General features: G+C 39.3%; 1 protein-coding gene across 1 annotated transcript in view; it reads left to right on the top strand.

Moving 5' to 3' along the window:
- LYRM4 (LYR motif containing 4) overlaps positions 1-17,991 on the top strand; it is a 104,985-nt gene that overhangs the window by 18,390 nt on the left and 68,604 nt on the right. The window contains exon 3 of the mRNA XM_018568798.1: positions 2,528-2,648. Within this exon, the coding sequence (XP_018424300.1) occupies positions 2,528-2,648 (121 nt within the window). The remainder of the gene's footprint in view (positions 1-2,527; positions 2,649-17,991) is intronic.

The following is a 17,991-nucleotide window of genomic DNA, read 5'->3' on the forward strand; positions in this document are numbered from 1 at the left end:
GTATCATTTTATCACAACACAAACACCAAAACAATTTTTTACATAAGTCGATTATTTACAGTTTTGCATACCTTCATTTTTTTTACCTTTTCGCAAAAAGGCGCAATTACAAATTTGCTAATATTTGTTATTTATTAACTCCATACAGTTTTAGATTTAGTCAGAAAATATATATTTTTCTGCACGGATACTGATTTTTGGTGTGTTTAACAATTGAATTGTGTATTTTTATCGGTTTAATATTAATTTGAGAAACATTTGCGCAATTATTACCCTCAGGGTTTTTTTTCATATATCTACTGCTAGCGAGCAGTAGATACAGTGGGGCAAAAAAGTATTTAGTCAGCCACCAATTGTCCAAGTTCTCCCACTTTAAAAAGATGAGAGAGGAGTGTAATTGGCATCATAGGTAGACCTCAACTATGAGAGACAAAATGAGAAAACGAATACATCACTGCTCTAGAGGAGATCTGCATGGAGGAATGGGCCAACATACCAGCAACAGTGTGTGCCAACCTTGTGAAGACGTACAGGACACGTTTGACCTCTGTCATTGCCAACAAAGGATATATAACAAAGTATTGAGATGACCTTTTGATATTGACCAAATACTTATTTTCCACCATAATTTGCAAATAAATTTGTTCCAAATCAGCCAATGTGATTTGTCTGGATTTGTTTTCTCATTTTGTCTCTCATAGTTGAGGTCTACCTATGATGCCAATCACAGGCCTCTCATCTTTTTAAGTGGGAGAACTTGCACAATTGGTGGCTGACTAAATACTTTTTTGCCCAACTGTATATGCAAAAAGTTTTTTGTTTTTTTAAAAAGCTTTAGAAGCGGTTTAAACTTACCCCTGTCTTCGCAGTGCACTCCCGTCCGAAAATCCAAAAATGCTCGGGCATTCATCTTAGGGCGGGTGCATGCGCAGTTCAGATTTTCAGCCGGAAGAACGAGGAGATTCGCAAGGTAAGGCTATGGACGCGTGCACCTGCATGCAGACACCGTGGGACAGGAAGTGCCAGCAAGGACAGAGGAGTCAGCGCTGGATCAAAGACCCGCAGCAGCGCTGGAGAGAAGGCTGAAAAGGACAGAAAAGAAGAGGAAGATCAGATTAAGAGACATGATTTAAGGTAAGTGCTTTAATTAACATTGGGGAGGGATAAAAACATTAGACTTTAATGTTTAAGACATTACAGTGTGGTTAGCTGTACACCCTCTAACATTTTTGCTGAGCAGCATGTACCTGGACACATTTAGGCCTATGTGTAAAGGCATGTTACGCACACACACACACACACACACCAATAGCTTAATGTTATCAGAAAAAGTAAAATAGATATGGAACAATTTTGTTCAAGCTGTCCAATCAATATGCCTAACCCCTTCGGTGTTCCAGGTGGTGGTGGAGGGAGGAAGGTACATATTAACCCCTTCATGACTGAGGCCCTTTTTTCAATTTTTGCACCCATGTTGTATTCCACATTTTAGGCCTGAAAATGACGTAAAACCCCCCAACATTATATATTTTCTGAATGCCAAGACCCTATAGAATAAAATGGTGGTAGTTGAAAATTTTTATGTTGCGCAATATTAGCGCAACTCCTTATTAAACCCAAGCTGGTGGTATTCTGCATTGTGCTGTATAATGTACAATTGCTGGGTTTTGTAGTCCTCTATAGCCGATGCCATTCTGCATTCATTCCTGTATAATTTTACACTTTTCATTTCACTATATTGCGCACCACACTTTTTTTTTTTCTTCTTCTTTTTTTACTTCCACCGCTCCAAGCTTGCTCCTGTGATGGACTGCAATCTCAATACAAACCAGTAGTCCCATCACTGGAGCCATTTGTTAAAATGTATTTTATTTTTTAACCGATTTTTCGAACTTAATAATCGGCTAACCGATTTTGAAAATAATCGTTAGCTGCAGCTCTACTTATATTTCTTGGGTAATTAGAAATCCCAGTGCTCTCCAACTGCTGCATCCACAAAAAGCCAACTCATGATAACACTCTGTTCCTCAATGGATTCATAAATACTTTAGAAATCCACCTAAAACTTTACTTATATTCAAATTGGAGGTCATGAAGGCACAGACTATTATGGGAGAATCTCTCCATTGGAAAACCCAGGTTTTGTATTAAAGTAGGTCATTGCTTACATATATAACATCAAATGCACTGTAAGAATTTCATAGGGTTTCTGACTTCAAACCTTTCACAATGCTTTACTTATTGTTTTCTGCTGCCCCTGCCCACGGGGGCTATTGGTTTAGTTCTGTTTTATATAACACCAGAGAAGTAACTTTGCAGTTTATAAAAGACCCAGGGAATGATGGACTTGTAGAGGAATATCTAAAACATCTATATTTAATATTGTCCCCCTGACCAAAAGGGACTTGGGGACCCCATGTGAATTTTTTTATACTCGTAGTTCTTTAAAATATAAAAAGTATTGTAGGTTTTACTAAAATAATGATCAATTATGGTGTTATGTGATACAGTACATTTACCTTCCTAGAACCTATGCCATCAGAAGGATAAGAGATGCTTTCAGAGAAAAGAAGAACATTGATGATTTTCATGAAGTACAAACCCTAGTTCACCAGGCTAAAGAAAACTTGGATGTCATTCGACGACAGGTAAGACTTAAGCATTTTTCACACTCACTCTAGGTTTAACAGACCAGTCACAGATTTACAAAGAAGTTCCCCAACAGTATCCTTCAATTTTAATTTTGTATTTTTTTTAGTTATCAGAATGTTTAAGTCCCATATAACAAACAAAAATGCACCTACTGAAGTGTGATTGACTGGCTTCCAGTACCAAGAATTGGTATGGAACAACTAGTGCAAGGGAGCCAGTGTGACAAAATGCAAAACCAGAATACTGTTATTCGCTTGTCATCTGTTTACAGTCAGTTCCAGAATGAATTAAGATTTAACATAGTTTTTTTTTGTGCTTGGTTCCTCAGCAGTTGAGAATTTACAGGATCAAACACTGAGTTACTAAAATAAAACATAAAACTAAATATTTTGAATGGGTCTTAACGGCTTTTGTAGACTGGTAAATGCATCGTGCTTTCGGCTGCTTTTAGGTTGCATTTGAGATTGGTTTGAGGCCCTTTAGAGTTCCTTCTAAGATTATACATGGGTGCATTTGACCTGTATCGCTCGGCTGTAGATCCTCAAATCATCTCTGAATTCATGCTGACACTGTCCTTCCATCTGGAGGTTGGCTACTTTGGGTCCCCATGGTCCCTGTGTGTGTTCTAAAGTAACTGCTCCATGCTCCCTCCCGTGATGGACTACAATCTCACGATTAGTTTACTCATTTTGTATTTAGATGGTAGATTGCAGTCCATTACGGTAGTAAGCCTGAATCGGTGGCTACTTTAAAACACAAACAGAAACCATTGGTAACCGCCCTCCAGAAGGAAAGACAGTGTCATCACCAATTCAAAGATGATTTGGGTGTTTACAGCTAAGTGATACACAAATAAACTACATTATAGTTTAATAGTTGGGGTACTTGAATGCATTTTTAAGATATAACTCCTGAGTTTAGTGTCACTTTAAGAGCCTTTTTGTTGCTACCTATGGGGGAATTTATTTTGCTTTTCTCAGTGACACCCATCACCAGGAAAGAAATTCCCGGTACACGGACACCTTTTCTTACTCTACTATATAAGAGGTCTTTAATTGGTGTCTTTGGATGTGAAAATCTGTCCAATGGGGGCATTTAATATTTATGTATATTGACTAACACCTTTTAGTGCTCAACATCATATCATATTTTTCTTCAGCGGTGGCAGTTTCTTAAATAGCAGCTGCCAAACATTGACTACACACAGAGGTGTGCTTCTTGCCATTTACAATGGTGAGAAAATACTACATCATATTTACTTTTTAAATAAAGCTGATTTAGAAGTATCTCATACGATTTTACACTGCATTGCAATTACCGTATTTCGCGCTCTGTAAAGCGCTCCAGACGATAGGACGCAAGGCTTCTGTGACAGAAATTCTGTGACAGAAGCTGCAGTTAGTGACTGCTGAGACAGGTGGTGTTGTCTCAGTAATCACACATAGCAGACGAAGAACGACCTTCGTCTGCTCAAGGGGCTCTATGGTGAGCCCTTATGGGGGACCGTGGTCACTGTCCCCCAGAGGAGCGGGGGTCCCCGAAAACCACGGTGGGGGGCCGACACGATCGCCACCGCCGCTCGATTTAATACAAGTAGGGATGCACAGATACTTTTTGAGTACCAGTGCCGATACTTGCCATTTTCATGAGAACTACAAGGGTTGCAGACCTGGCTCTGGCACTCCCACTATTGTCCTGAAATCATTAGTCTGTATTGTTTTAGAAAAACTGTCACCTTGACAATAAACAAAAATGTATCAGTACTCGTACTTGTAAGTACTCAGCAAGTACCAGTACTCGTACTCGCAAAACTGGTATCTGTGCATCACTTTATTTATAAAAACAAAATCGTACATTAAAACAGAGATGTACAAATCCCAGGAGCTCCGTGTGCTCCTTACAAATGACAACTGCCTCCTAATTTTTGAATTTTTCTCTAGTCTAGTCTTTGAGCTCAAAAGTATCGGTACATGTACTCGTACTTGTACCGAGTACTGTACTTGGTATCTGTGCAACCCTAAATACAAGTGATCTAATTAGATCACTTGTATTAAACGAGCAGCGGCTGTTGCACTGTACATTCAGCTCTGCTCATCAGGAGCAGGGCTTAATGTACAAAAAACTACTCGCCTGGCGCCCGAAACTGCATGTCCCGGGCGTCGGGCGATAGGTATTTGCGCCATAAGACGCAGGCACATTTTCCCCCTCTCCTTTTGGGGGGGAAAATTGCGTCTTATGGAGCGAAAAATACGGTAATTTAAATTCTTTTATAGGAATTTATATATTTGGATGCCTATTTTCTTTATGGCTTAAAAAGTGAAAGGTCTCCAATAACTAACCATCTTAAAGTTATATTGTTTTTTATTTTTTTAACAAGTTGACTTTCTGCAGCATTAATAACCTTTTGTGTTTTATTAATTGTTTTATAGAGAGCTTGTTTTGGAACCTTAGGATGGTATGCAGAGCAATGCATTATTAATCCGAATGCTTAAAAATAACATGGTCAAGTCTGAACATGAGTCATTTGCTGAGTTTGTACTGCACAGTTAGCTTGCAGTTCTAAACTGAGTTGCAGAAAGAGCTAGAAACAGCTATTTAATTGAATCCAAGTTGTTAAAGGACCAGGGATAGAAACACTATTTTAATTGTTGCCTTATTATTTGCTTATGCATTAGTGCACAGGGATACTGGTAAGGGTCCTGTTCGGAAAGTTGGCCTCCATTGGTGTCATCATTGTGTCACAGGGATGCCCTCTTACAAGGGTAACACCTTGCCAGGTGTTATCTAGATGCCAAGCTTGCATTAACAAGCCTCTACCAGGTATAGCTCCTTCATCTTGCTTATACTCATGTGCCGAAATGCTTATTATCAGGGCTTGAAAAATTTGATAGTGTGTCATAGAGCTGCAGCTAACGATTATTTTCAAAATCGATTAGTTAGCCGATTGTTAAGTTCGATTAATCGGTTAATCGGATAAAATATATTTTTTAAAATAGCTCCAGTGATGGGACTACTAGTTTTGTATTGAGATTGTAGTCCATCACAGGAGCAAGCTTGGAGCGGTGGAAGTAAAAAAGGAAAAAAAAAAAAGTGTGGTGTACAATATAGTGAAATGAAAAGTGTAAAATTATAGAGCAATGAATGCAGAATGGCACCGGCTATAGAGGACTACAAAACCGAGCAATAGTACATTATACCACACAATGCAGAATACCACCAGCTATAGAGGAATACAACAAATCCCAGCAATGGTACATTATAGCTGGTCGGTATTCTAGTCCTGGTATACTATTGCTGGGTTTTCTAGTCCTATATAACTAGTGGTATTCCGCATTGCACCACTGTATAATGTATTATTGCTGGAATTTGTAGTCCTCTATACAGCGCAATGCAGAAAACCACCAGCTATATAGAAATACAACAAATCCCAGCAATACATTATACATACAGTGTATGATGTATTGCTGGGATTTGTAGTCCTCTATAGCTGATGGTGTAATATACAGCACAATGTACCATCAGCTACAGAGGAATACAAATCCCAGCAATACATTATAGAGCACCATGTGGGGGAAAGTGCAGGCTTACCTGAGCAGTCTTCCAGCAACTTGCTTCTGAGATCGGGCCTGTGTATCGGCAGCTGTCATCCCCCCATACCTGCTCCTCCTTACTTCTCCCCGGGTACCTGTGCCGATCGGTGAGGAGGTGCGGCGTGTGGATCGTGGATGCGGGCGGGTCTGGCAGCAGCGAGCATGAGGTGGGGAGGAGGTGCAGCGTGTGGGGATCTGTGAACAGGGCCAACTAATTGGAAGCTGATTGATCGATGATTTAAAAAGTTGACAACTTTTTCAATAATCGATTATGTCGATTAGTTGTTGCAGCCCTAGTGTCTCACCAGTCAGTCAAAAATGTCACCAGTCAGCATGACCGGACTGTAGCCTTGCAATTTATGTTAAAAAAGTTTGGGCACAGATAGAGCTTTCTTTTGGAGGTATATAATCACCGCGGGGGGGGGGGGGATTATAATAAAATAATAATAATTTTAAAAAGTACCATAAATGTAGAAAAAAAACTAAAAGTTTCCCTACGTTATGTTATAAAACATCTATTCTTACCCATATTTTTAGTAAAACATAAAAGACGGGGTCACGTCAGGTAAATAAACACCAAACATGTCAAGCATTAAAATTGTGTGCGCCCGCAAAATCGTAAAAAAGCCCATAGGCGATGATTAAAACGCTTTTATTGCTCATCAGTTTAGTGTTATCAGTGATTAACCCTAAAATTATTGCTCTCACTCCGACGTTTGCGGTGATATGTAACATGTGCGGCACAATAGGCGCAATCGTCGTTTTCTCACCCGACGCATATCTGCGTGTGTATGTGTAAAAAAATGTTTTGCTTTTTTTCATTTTTTTTATGCTTCTTTATTTTTTTTATGAGTCTTTAATTTTTGTATTACTTTTTTTTTTACACACAACTTTATTGCTATTACATGGGGGGATAAGAAGCCCCTATGTGATAGCCAATTTACATGACAGGTCATCTTTATGGAGGCATCAGGGGTCTCCAAGACCCCTAATGTCACCTAGGGACCCCCAGAGAAGCTGATGAAGCAGAGATCTGCTTCATCGGCTTCTGTAGCTGGAGAGTGACACTGAATGCAGGAAGTGATGTAGTATACATCACTTCCTGCATTCGGGGACTGAGAGGAAATCAAAGGGAGTTCGTATACTGAACTCCCTTTGATCTCCTGTCACAGAGCCGTGCCGGTCCCGGCCGCATCGAGCACAGCGGATCTCGGGACCGGCAGTGACAGCTGCTAATACATGCGATCGAGCGTCTCTAGAGACGCCCGATCACTTGGATGTAAAGCTCCTGGCCGGCCGTGTAATTACAACGGCCGGCTGGGAAGCTGCTCGTCGTGCTCCACTGTCCTCTCGTCACAGACGAGTGGATTTTTCAAGCCCTGCTCATAGTAGATCTACACCACTTACTTTAAGGATTTCAATTATGAGCCAAATAATGCTGTATTCAGTAATGCAAAAACAGTGAGTAAAGTGTAGTAAGCCATAACTATCACTTAGAATTCTTGTCACCTTAACTGAAATTCAAGTAAGCTGAAAGCTATTAGATTGCTTTTGGTTTGGGCATTTTGTATATCATCTGTGCTCTATCTACCAATTTACTTCATCATCCTAAAAGAACAACTCTTGGGGTAAGGTTTGATCCCCATCAGGGCCTTCATTATTGTCCTGGACCCTGCTGGGCAGCTCCTTTTATTCTTATAGCTACTGGATGCGGAGTCTAAAAAATAGTCGCCTGACTCTGCAAAGATTTTTCTTTTAAACAAGAGAAAATGCAGTGGGAGATTCACTCTGCTGCAGAAAAAGGCATGACATTGCATGGTAGGGGCAGATAAGCATTAGGAACTTGCCTAGAGAGATCTCAACCATGAAGACCTCTTGAAATTAAGACCTCCTACAAATGATTAGTTATGGAAAAAGGCAGGTAGACTGACACTTAACACTGAATGCTAGACAAGGACTAAATATTTATGCAGCTATATGATCATTAATCTTACCGTTCCTGTACAGTAAGATTTGAGTGTGACAAACGGCACAAGGAGCCAATGAGTTAATGTGCTAACAAGAAGCATGCTGATAGAAAGAGAGCGTAAGGTGACAGGTATGAGTTCAACTGCTGTGCTGCATCTCCTTTCACTGTCCATTTGCAAGATGGGCAGGTCAAAGGCAACCAGGGCTCAGAACAAATGAGTTGAATGATACAGTACATCAGACTAAGGACATCCTGTGGCAGGAAAAAGTACTGCAGGGGAAGTCTCTGGATTGACCTTGAATATTGCACCAAAAGCTTTTTTATTTTTAATGGACTATTTATTTTTATCCATTTTTTGCTGCCATTCTTCCTTAAGGTAATACTTTTGCAGTTGGCTACTTTTAGGTTTTTGTTTATGGTATTTTTCAATATTATGGATGTGAATGTTTGTTTATTTTGTTTTCCATTTTTTAAGTGAATTGTGGATTTCTCTTTATTGTTTTTTGAAACAGTAGTTATTCAGGTTCATTTTAATTTAGCCTATTTTGTCAAGAAATGTTTACTCAACATATTAATCAAATAAAACCGCTTGAATTCTTTACACTGTTTCAGATCAAATCAATCAATTGTGCAATAACATATTGAACAGGGAAAAAATAGGCAATAGGGGTTATGCTTTTATTTTACCCTCTGTGGTGTCTTTGTATTCATTTCTTGTGTTTATTCAGTATTCCAACTATTAACACAGCCCAATCAAATTGCATCGCATGGCCATTATTATGCACTGCATTGCATGGGCATTATTCTCATGAAAAATATTTGTTATTTTAGATGGGGAAGAAAATAAAATAATAATAATGTATATGTAAATCTAGTTATTAAACTAAATGTTTTATTGGCTTCATATGATACATGGCTATTTTTAGCTCGGTTATGTTAAAAAACAACTCTATATCTTATCTTCACATATTTTAACAAATATAATATTGTAAGGTAGAGCAGTGTAATTGATAAATTTTGTAGATAATCATTGCTTATCTTGTTCCACTACACTAGTTCATGATTTTTAATTATTTATTGCACCCACTGAGAAATGTTAATATTTTCTTCTTGTAAGCACATGGTTAGTTTATAATTACCAACATTTGACACCTTTTTTTACCTTTTTGAAAGGTAACATTTTTCTATGCTAATAATCCATTATCAGTTGCAGATGACTGTTTGCCCTGTAGAAAGACAACATGGCTCATTAAAATGTGACTATGTCCTACTGGGCACAATGGCTACTTTAGCAGCATGTTTAAACAGAATGAAATTAGGCAAATTACTAATAGGGGGATGGGTTATATTTAAAGAAGAAATAGGTGAATTTTCTCAGTTTTAGACAGAGTATAGGTGTCCATGATTTCAACACCCCACAATCCTCTGCCCAATTTGATAACAATCAACAGTTGTCTGTTAAATCCTTTAATCTTGTATAATAAAGGAGGCCCCTGCCAATCACAGCAAATAACAGAGCACATCTGCACATCATTGAAATAAACTGTTGGCTGTGAGAGTTGTGGAAGGAGGGCTGATGTAGAGATCTGGTATCTCCTTACAATGTTGGTGTGCCATATAAATGCAGATCAACCTAAATTTAGGAAAGAAGTTCAAGTTACACAGTTGGTAAGAAATTCTGTATAATAATATTAAAACAAGTTGGTCATTTTATGAAAATAATGCTGCCCTGTCTGATTTTAAATGTGCTTGATCAGATATGCACACTACAAAACAACCTGTTAGATACCTTGAAAGGTGCCCATGATTTATGAAGTCCAACACCTTCATAAATTACAGATCATACTTGCTTGTAACCCTTTCAGATCTTCACTGTTTAGCCTTCCTGGTGCTGCACAACCTCTCTCCTAAAATCTTCTAAATTCTGTAGAACGTAGCCCATAATTGCACACTGTGGACTCCATTCACTGTAATGCAACAGTCTATATTTAAGCCTCTCCGACTGCAGACAGACTTTCCATTACAGTGAATGAAATTGATAGTGCATATGCATGCATTTGATCTTAGGCAAAGCCAAGATCTGAACAAAGTCAGGGTTATAGGCAAGCATGGTCTATAATGAAACTGCTGGAAGAGGGCAGGCAACCTAACACAACCATTCAGGTCCCCGTGCTTGACTTTTAATTGTAGGCTTCAGGAAGATTATGCATATCCCCAGTTAATACGGTAAAGGACGGTGTTTCATCTGTCCTTTTGTTTATGCTTCTGGGTTCCTGTTCGTTCCACGGCTATGCTGAAAAAAACAATTGTCTCCTGGGCTGAAAGGATAAAACAAAAGCTTCACTTTATACCCTGTATTGCATGTTGCATCATGCTTCCCAAAATCTGCTTGCTATAAGACTTTGGTCAATATTCTTTTACATTGTTTCACAAGTTATTCTGCCTCTGCCTTGCCAGACTTTAAAATGGACATTTATAGCCCCTTTCACTAAAAATCAGCTCTGCATGCAGCTCTGCATGCTGATATGAAATCTTACATTCGTTAAACAAACAAACATATTTTGCTTCTACAGTTACTGTTTTTCCACTTTTGGGTCCTCTTGGGCAATAGTGATGAAATCTGTGCCCAAACGATGCATCCTGGGAAGATAACATCAGCAGAGCATTGCTGGGAAATGTCATCTGTAATCTCACGAGATCTCAGGGAAAAGCAATTTCCTCCCCTGAGAGTCATATGTGCCATAGTTCCAGGAATTAAAGGGAGGTATATTAATCTGCCCTCAGCCACTGTGGGAAGAATGGGGTGGAAAAGAAAAATAAGTAGGGATGTTCAGATACCAAGTACCGTACTCAGTACGAGTACAGATACTTTTTCAGCTCCAAGACTAGACTAGAGAAGAATTCAAAAGTTAGGAGGCAGCTGTAATTTTTAAGGAACATACGGAGCTCCTGGGATTTGTACATCTCTGTTTTAATGTATGATTTTTGTTTTATAAATATATTATTATTAATTATAAAGGAATGCACTGATACCATGTTTTCAAGTACTGATACTTGTCCAAGTCCTCATAGATACAAGTACTGATACATTTTTCTTTATTGTCATGTGACAGTTTTTCTAAACAATACAGACTAATGATTTCAGGACAGTGGTGGAGTGCCAGAGCCAGGTCCCAGCTGCAACCACTGCAACCTTGGTAGTTCTCATGAAAATGCCAAGTATTGGCCTGGTATCTGGACATCCCTAAAAATAAGGTATGCAAAGAATAAAGAGCCTGCAATTTATCTAGAAGTATTTCCCAAAGATCTGGGTAAAGTTCCTGTTTAAAGTGAACTTATGCACATGAAAGCACTCTAAAACACCTCCTGTTTTAGGCATCATGGAGAAATTAATATTTGAAGTTCACAACAAAGGCACAGAAATCCTTTTTTTTTTTCAGATTTCTTTCTATTGCAACAGAATCTTGGAAGTCTGCCAGCCTTCTTGTGTAAACAAACAGCAGATTTATAAACTGTTAGAAAATGATCGAAATCTGAATTTAGTCTTTGTGGTGATTTATAGGCTCTTTAAGAATGAATTACTTTACATTACAAGCAGCTACAGAGTTCATGGATGGCTTGTGTGGTAGCTCTTTTACTGCTTGGTAAAATGTATAAATAATTTTAATGTCCATAGTCTGGGCATAGGGGCACTTTGAATTCCACTGTGCATTGCTTCATTTACTTGCCTGAAGGGGAAACGCCAAAAACAGGCTCTCAAATGAAACTGTAGAATTCCTTTACAAGCCAAAAACCTCTATCAATAGAAGCCTGTGTACAAAAATAAGGACACAGTTATGTTGGCTGGTTATATGTGCATAACATTTGCTACCAATTGTTTATAGTGCATAAAGTACTATGTACAGTTTATATCAAAATGTTTGCTCCTCCAGGTCTAATATGACCTATATTGCGGCAAGCACCTCCAGCTGTGCATGATTAGTACTATATAAAAAGTATTTATTTCTCAATTATCAATCCACATATAAAGACATGTGAACTTCTGTTCGACAGCTTGATAAAGATCCTGGTGTTTTATAACAATAATTGAACAGAGCTGGCACAGAAAATCATTCTAGATTGATACTATGATTGATTGCGTACCTGTGACTTTTTTGTTACAGACAAATTGAGCAGCTCTGCTATAAAGCTGTGAGTAATTACAGCAGGCGTGACAGCAGAATATTAATAGCCCATCCGAATACTGTTCCTGAGAGCTCCCTGGCTCATGACGTTGAACATGTCTGAATAAAGTGTGCATCCGCAATGCAACATTGTCCTTGTGCACCAGGAAGGGTTTGAGTGTCGTTCCAGCTTTTTACCCAGCTTTGTCATTTCAGACACTGCTGCCTATAGAACATCCCTAACATACAGGCTTGATATTAAGTCAGAACAGAAATTTTATTTGTTTCATATTCAAATGTAAAAAACTGCAGTTGGTGGCATTGTCAGCTCCAATTTATACTGATAGGTTGGTGTTAGGGATGTCCCGATACCACTTTTTCAGGCCCAAGTACAAGTACTTGTCAAAATGCCCTTCATCGGGCCTGATTCCGATGCTAGCATCGGTATCGGGACATCCCTAGTTGTTGTCATTGTGTTGTGCAGCAGTTTTCAAAATAAGCGGCTTCAGCAAATACATAGTAGATAACATGTGGATGAGTGTAACATTTTACTGTACTGAAATACATATAGTATAGGGGTTAACGTGTCCCTAAACGTTTGTTGTTAACATAATCCCCTAATCCAGCAGGCTGTACTGTACCATAGCAGTTTGATAAAGTGCCACCTCCACATTCCATTTTTTCATATCCTAATTGTTGACTCCGAACAGCCCCGACAAAAATCCATGTCCCTTCACTTACTTTTTCTGTGTGAGAGCAGTGCATGTATATTGAGGTCACATGCACTGCTCTTGTCCAACTACAGTTCCCAGTGATCAGTGCACCTTTTTGATTTTATTGCACATGCATCCCCTTGTTTCTTCATTCAGGGTGGTACTTCCGCACTCTTTTCCTGGCTCTCCTGTCAATCTCAAGCATCTCAATGAAAGGTGGTGTGTGGGGGAAGATTTAATCAGTGGATGGTGTAGTGTGCTTTTGCATGCAGCGTCGGCGCGTGTTCATGTGGTCCATCTCGGGAGCACGCAGCAAGAGTGCCTACATTCCCACCTACTGTGTACCATGTAGAGGAAGCCTAGTCACCTTCGCATAGGAAGTTACAGCAGGCTAGAATTCAAATATATTTTTATAGCTGTATACGAACAGACTGCACTATCCAGAGAATTCCAATACTTTGGATTTGCTGTGAATTTAATTAAATTTCAGAGTAGTCAACTCTATGAATAAGTCGTCGGGTGAAACATGCGAGAGGTTGTAGCTGGTTGGAGGTTTGCGGTGCTAGTATTTGCTGTTACATACGCTGTTACTCTAGATTTGCTGTGAATTTCAATAAAGTCAGAAGTATTGGAATTCTCTGGATAGTTCTGTATACTACTACATTCCAAGGTGGAGACGCACTTATTAGACCAGCACCTGGGGAGTCCTGATGGCAACTAAGGAATTGGAGCGGTGAGATTTCTTTTGGCTCTATATTTTTCTAGAAGTCCTGTCTACAGATGCTTTTAGAAGGGACATGTATGAATCCAGATGATGGTAAGAAATAATATATATTTAGGGTAACATACAGTTTAAGCTTTTTTTCTTGCAGTGTAATTCAAAAAGCTAATACAAAAAAATGCAGGTTAATTTGTGATGTAATCATTGTTCTTCTCCTGTATTTTACTCATGAAACATCTTTGTAGGGTTTTTTCTGCTGTTTCTGCTCTGTCACCTATCACCATGACAGGAAAAGCGAGGAGATCATAAAGAAACCGACAGCATTAAAAATCAAACAGTAATTGTGGACCTTCCTTTGTGTAATAGAAAAATGTGTTTTCATAGCTGCCTGCACCCCCTTTAGGGAGGTTTTACCTCACTTCCTGTCCTGGCTGACACTGTTCAGTTTAACAGGATGTAAGAGGAAATCTATTTAATCCTTTTCTATGTTATTGATAACAAAAAAAGTTATAGTAGGGCTTTAAAGAGGAGTGAAGCCCTCATATTGTCTCTGAAGTTGGTGCTATCGTAGCCTTTGTCTAAATCTGCAGTTGCCATGATACTGCACATGTGAATAGCTACTCAGCGAAACCAGCCATTTGAGAGCTTGAATGTTCGCTTGAGAGCGAACTTTACACACTGGCAAGCTTGACACTGCATATCTATATCACTGCATGTCATTGTGTACTCCTAGCTACAAGTGTAAGATTAGCATTGTTGCAGCCTAATCTGTGCATACTTGGCATCTCCCACTTCACCCCTGCTCTTTCCTGTACATTGGTGCAGTCTTCTGCTAAAATCTCCCAGTCATTCCTTTCTACTTCCTCTTTCTGCATCACCCCTCACTGAGGTAAGAGGGTCTCTGGTAACCTGTTAATGGCAAAGATAGGAATGTCTTTTCACTCTAAGAATGACAAATCACATCCTCTGTATTGAGAAGGCAAATAAACTGCATTGGTCTTATCGCGTTAAACACTATCTGTGGCCTTTGACAGGCTTAGCTGGCCATTTCTCAAAAAACTACTAACTCACATCGGTATCACAGGCCCGTTCGCCACAGCTGTTAACTCTTTGTATTCCACACCCTCAGCCATTATTAAATTGAGAGGTGCCACTTCTTCAGTTTTTCCTATTAGAAATGGCACCAGACAGGGGTGCCCACTCTCCCCACTTCTGTTTGTATTATGCATAGAAGCACTAGCTTCCAGAATCCGTGCCTCCCCCCACATTCATGGTGTCTCACTGAAAAACCATGAGTTTAAAATGGCCCTATTTGCAGATGGCGGGCACTGCACCTCTCCTTAACTGGTAATATAGCGGCGATTAAAATGACGTTGCTACCGAAAATACTTTATTACTTCAATACCCTCCCAGTACGTATTCCAATAAGAGACCTCAGGTCTTTTCAAGCGGAAATCTTGAACTTTGTGTGGAGGGGTGGCAGACACGGGATCGCTCAGTCCATACTTTATAAACCTAAACTCAAAGGGGGGTTGACGTTACCTAATCTAATTTATTATTACACAGCTGCCCAATTAAGGACGGCCCCTTTTTGGAGCGCTGCGAGACCTCGTAATACCTGGACTGAGATTGAGTCCTTGTGGCTCTCACCTATTCACCCAAACTCCCTATTATGGTCCTCCACACACCTTATACAATCATCCACACTCCTCAGCTCTATGCAATGTACTAGAGACATATGGTACAAATATAGGTACACATACAACTTGGCCTCTAGAAGTTCAGCTCTTACCTCCTTCTTACGAACTCCATCCCTTCCCTCAGGACTAACTACAGCCTGGTCCTCAGTATGGGCAGATAGACACTTGTTCCATTTTAAAGACATCTTAGATTCTACTACTATGACCCTCAAATCATACCCACAACTCCAGGAAACATTATCCCTCCCCTTCAGGACTATATTTCAATACCTCCAGATTAAACATCTAGCACAAACCATCACAAGAACTCTTAAATTTGATAAACCCACTCCTTTTGAAAAAATATGTGCAAAACTTTGTTCCTCAAAGGGTTTGATTTCAACTATATATAATCTCCTCAATGACCCAAACATTTCTCAAGTTTCCATACATGACCAAATGGGAATCAACGCTGAATTTAAATCTTACTCAAGCTCAATGGGAATCGATCTGCTCATTATACAAAGAAAATCAGTATAAGATCCTCTACCATTGGTATCATACACTGGAATTCTTACACTCCATTTACCCGAACATTTCACCCCTATGTTGGTGGTGTGCCTCTGCTTCAGGATCCTTAAAGGAGAACTATGGGGTCAGTGTTTTTCCCCATAGTTCTCCTATGGCAGATTGGAGAGGGGAATCCAGCCCCTCCCCCTGTCACGGCAGAGAGTCGTGACAGGATCGAGAGGCGAGCGAAACCCGGTATGTGTTCGCTCACCTCCCGATCTACTGAGCCGACCTGTGACAGTCTCATTGTCACAGGTCGGCTAGAACTATGAGGTGAGTGAAAAGCACTCACCTCATAGTTCTCCTTTTTAATACATATTTTCTGGACTTGCAATTCTATTCAACCATATTGGAGGATGGTGAGTGCTAGATTGTCAAAAACCTTTAATAGCGTGCTTATTTTTCCCCCCAATTTATTACATTTTAGGCCTTCCTTTTTCAGAACTGAATAAATATGAAAAAAAACTAGCATCTCAATTGTTGACAGCAGCGCGTTGTCTCGTACCCCAATTCTGGAAAAAAAACATAACCCCCCTTCAGAATTAGACTTTTTAAATCGAGTTAAGGATGTTCAGAGAATGGAGTATCTATCGGCTAGATTAAATAATACAATATCGCTCTACTATAAGGTTTGGGATTTATGGGAGGGCCTGGAGGACTCCTTAATTACTAGACCCCCGGACTAGGATTAACCTGCTAAGTCTTGGCTTGTTTGGACGATGCCCCCGAGTGGAAATACATTTATTAATGTTTTCTAACTCTTTCTTCTTTCATCCTATTAATTTCTAGCTTGCTTTTTCCCTATTCCTTATTTCCTTTTTTATTCCTTAACTTCATGCAAATAGATATAAAATAACGGTGTATATTGCTAATGATACCAGTGCATTCCAACTCAACGTAGTAGATTTGCTGGTCCAAGACAACTATTGTAGCGATCTAAAATACTGCTCCAGTAACCGAATTTAATTGTACTGAATGATTTGATACCCAGATACCTACTTCTAGAAATATCTTTATTGCTAGATATATGTTTATTGCACTATAAGTGGTTGTAACATAATACCACATTACACCTGTATAGTATGAAGAGGGCACATAGAAAACAAGAAGTTTCTGTGCTCTGTCATCAAGCGTAGATCACAGAACACAGCTCAATGGATATGGTGTGAATGAGCCCTAACTGTTGTGGGAAACAGATACATCACTTTTTAATGTATATCACATATTGACAGTTTTATCTACCTTGTTTTTTGTTATGGTTTCCCAATTCTGCCAATGTACGATTATTGATGAATGCAATATTTGTTACTTTTTCGTTTGGTAAGAATTTTGTTGTTAAATTCTGTTTCTATTAACTAGTAACATACTTTATTTAGTTTTTTGTTTTTAATGTATAGGTTTTGTGAATATTTGTAGTAATGCTGTGGGCCTAGAAAATCATGGATACTAAATTTTAAATCTCCTAGATTTTTCTTTTTCTTGTATATAAAAATAAATGGTTTTGAGAGGTTTGGAGAAGGTTATAGACTTATGGGACCCGACAGGTCGCATTGAGAGGAAGATACAGTGAATCAGTAATTGTGCAGTACTACTAAGCGGGAAGCCCATATTGCATATGTAATACGCTAATCAGATTTCCCCATGTTGTTTATATTTATAATTACACAGTATTTGTTTTGTTTTTAACTACCTTACGTCCATGGCCGTTTGTGAACGGCCAGATGGACGTCTGCTCAGAGCGGGAGGGCGTCTTAAGACGTCCTGCCCCTCCCCCCTCTCGTGTCCGCGCTGAGCGCCGCACACATTGCACTCACAGGTAAGATAATTCACATTACAATCATTATAGTCTCATATACAGTGCATATCACAGGCAGAGCTTCAACACTTCCAGATAGCTTTGGAGCTCACTGCTTCCCCCCCCCCCCACACAAACC

This window comes from Nanorana parkeri, unplaced genomic scaffold (assembly GCF_000935625.1).
Source record: "Nanorana parkeri isolate BGI_ZX_2015 unplaced genomic scaffold, ASM93562v1 scaffold1246, whole genome shotgun sequence".
NCBI classification, from domain to species: Eukaryota; Metazoa; Chordata; class Amphibia; order Anura; family Dicroglossidae; genus Nanorana; species Nanorana parkeri.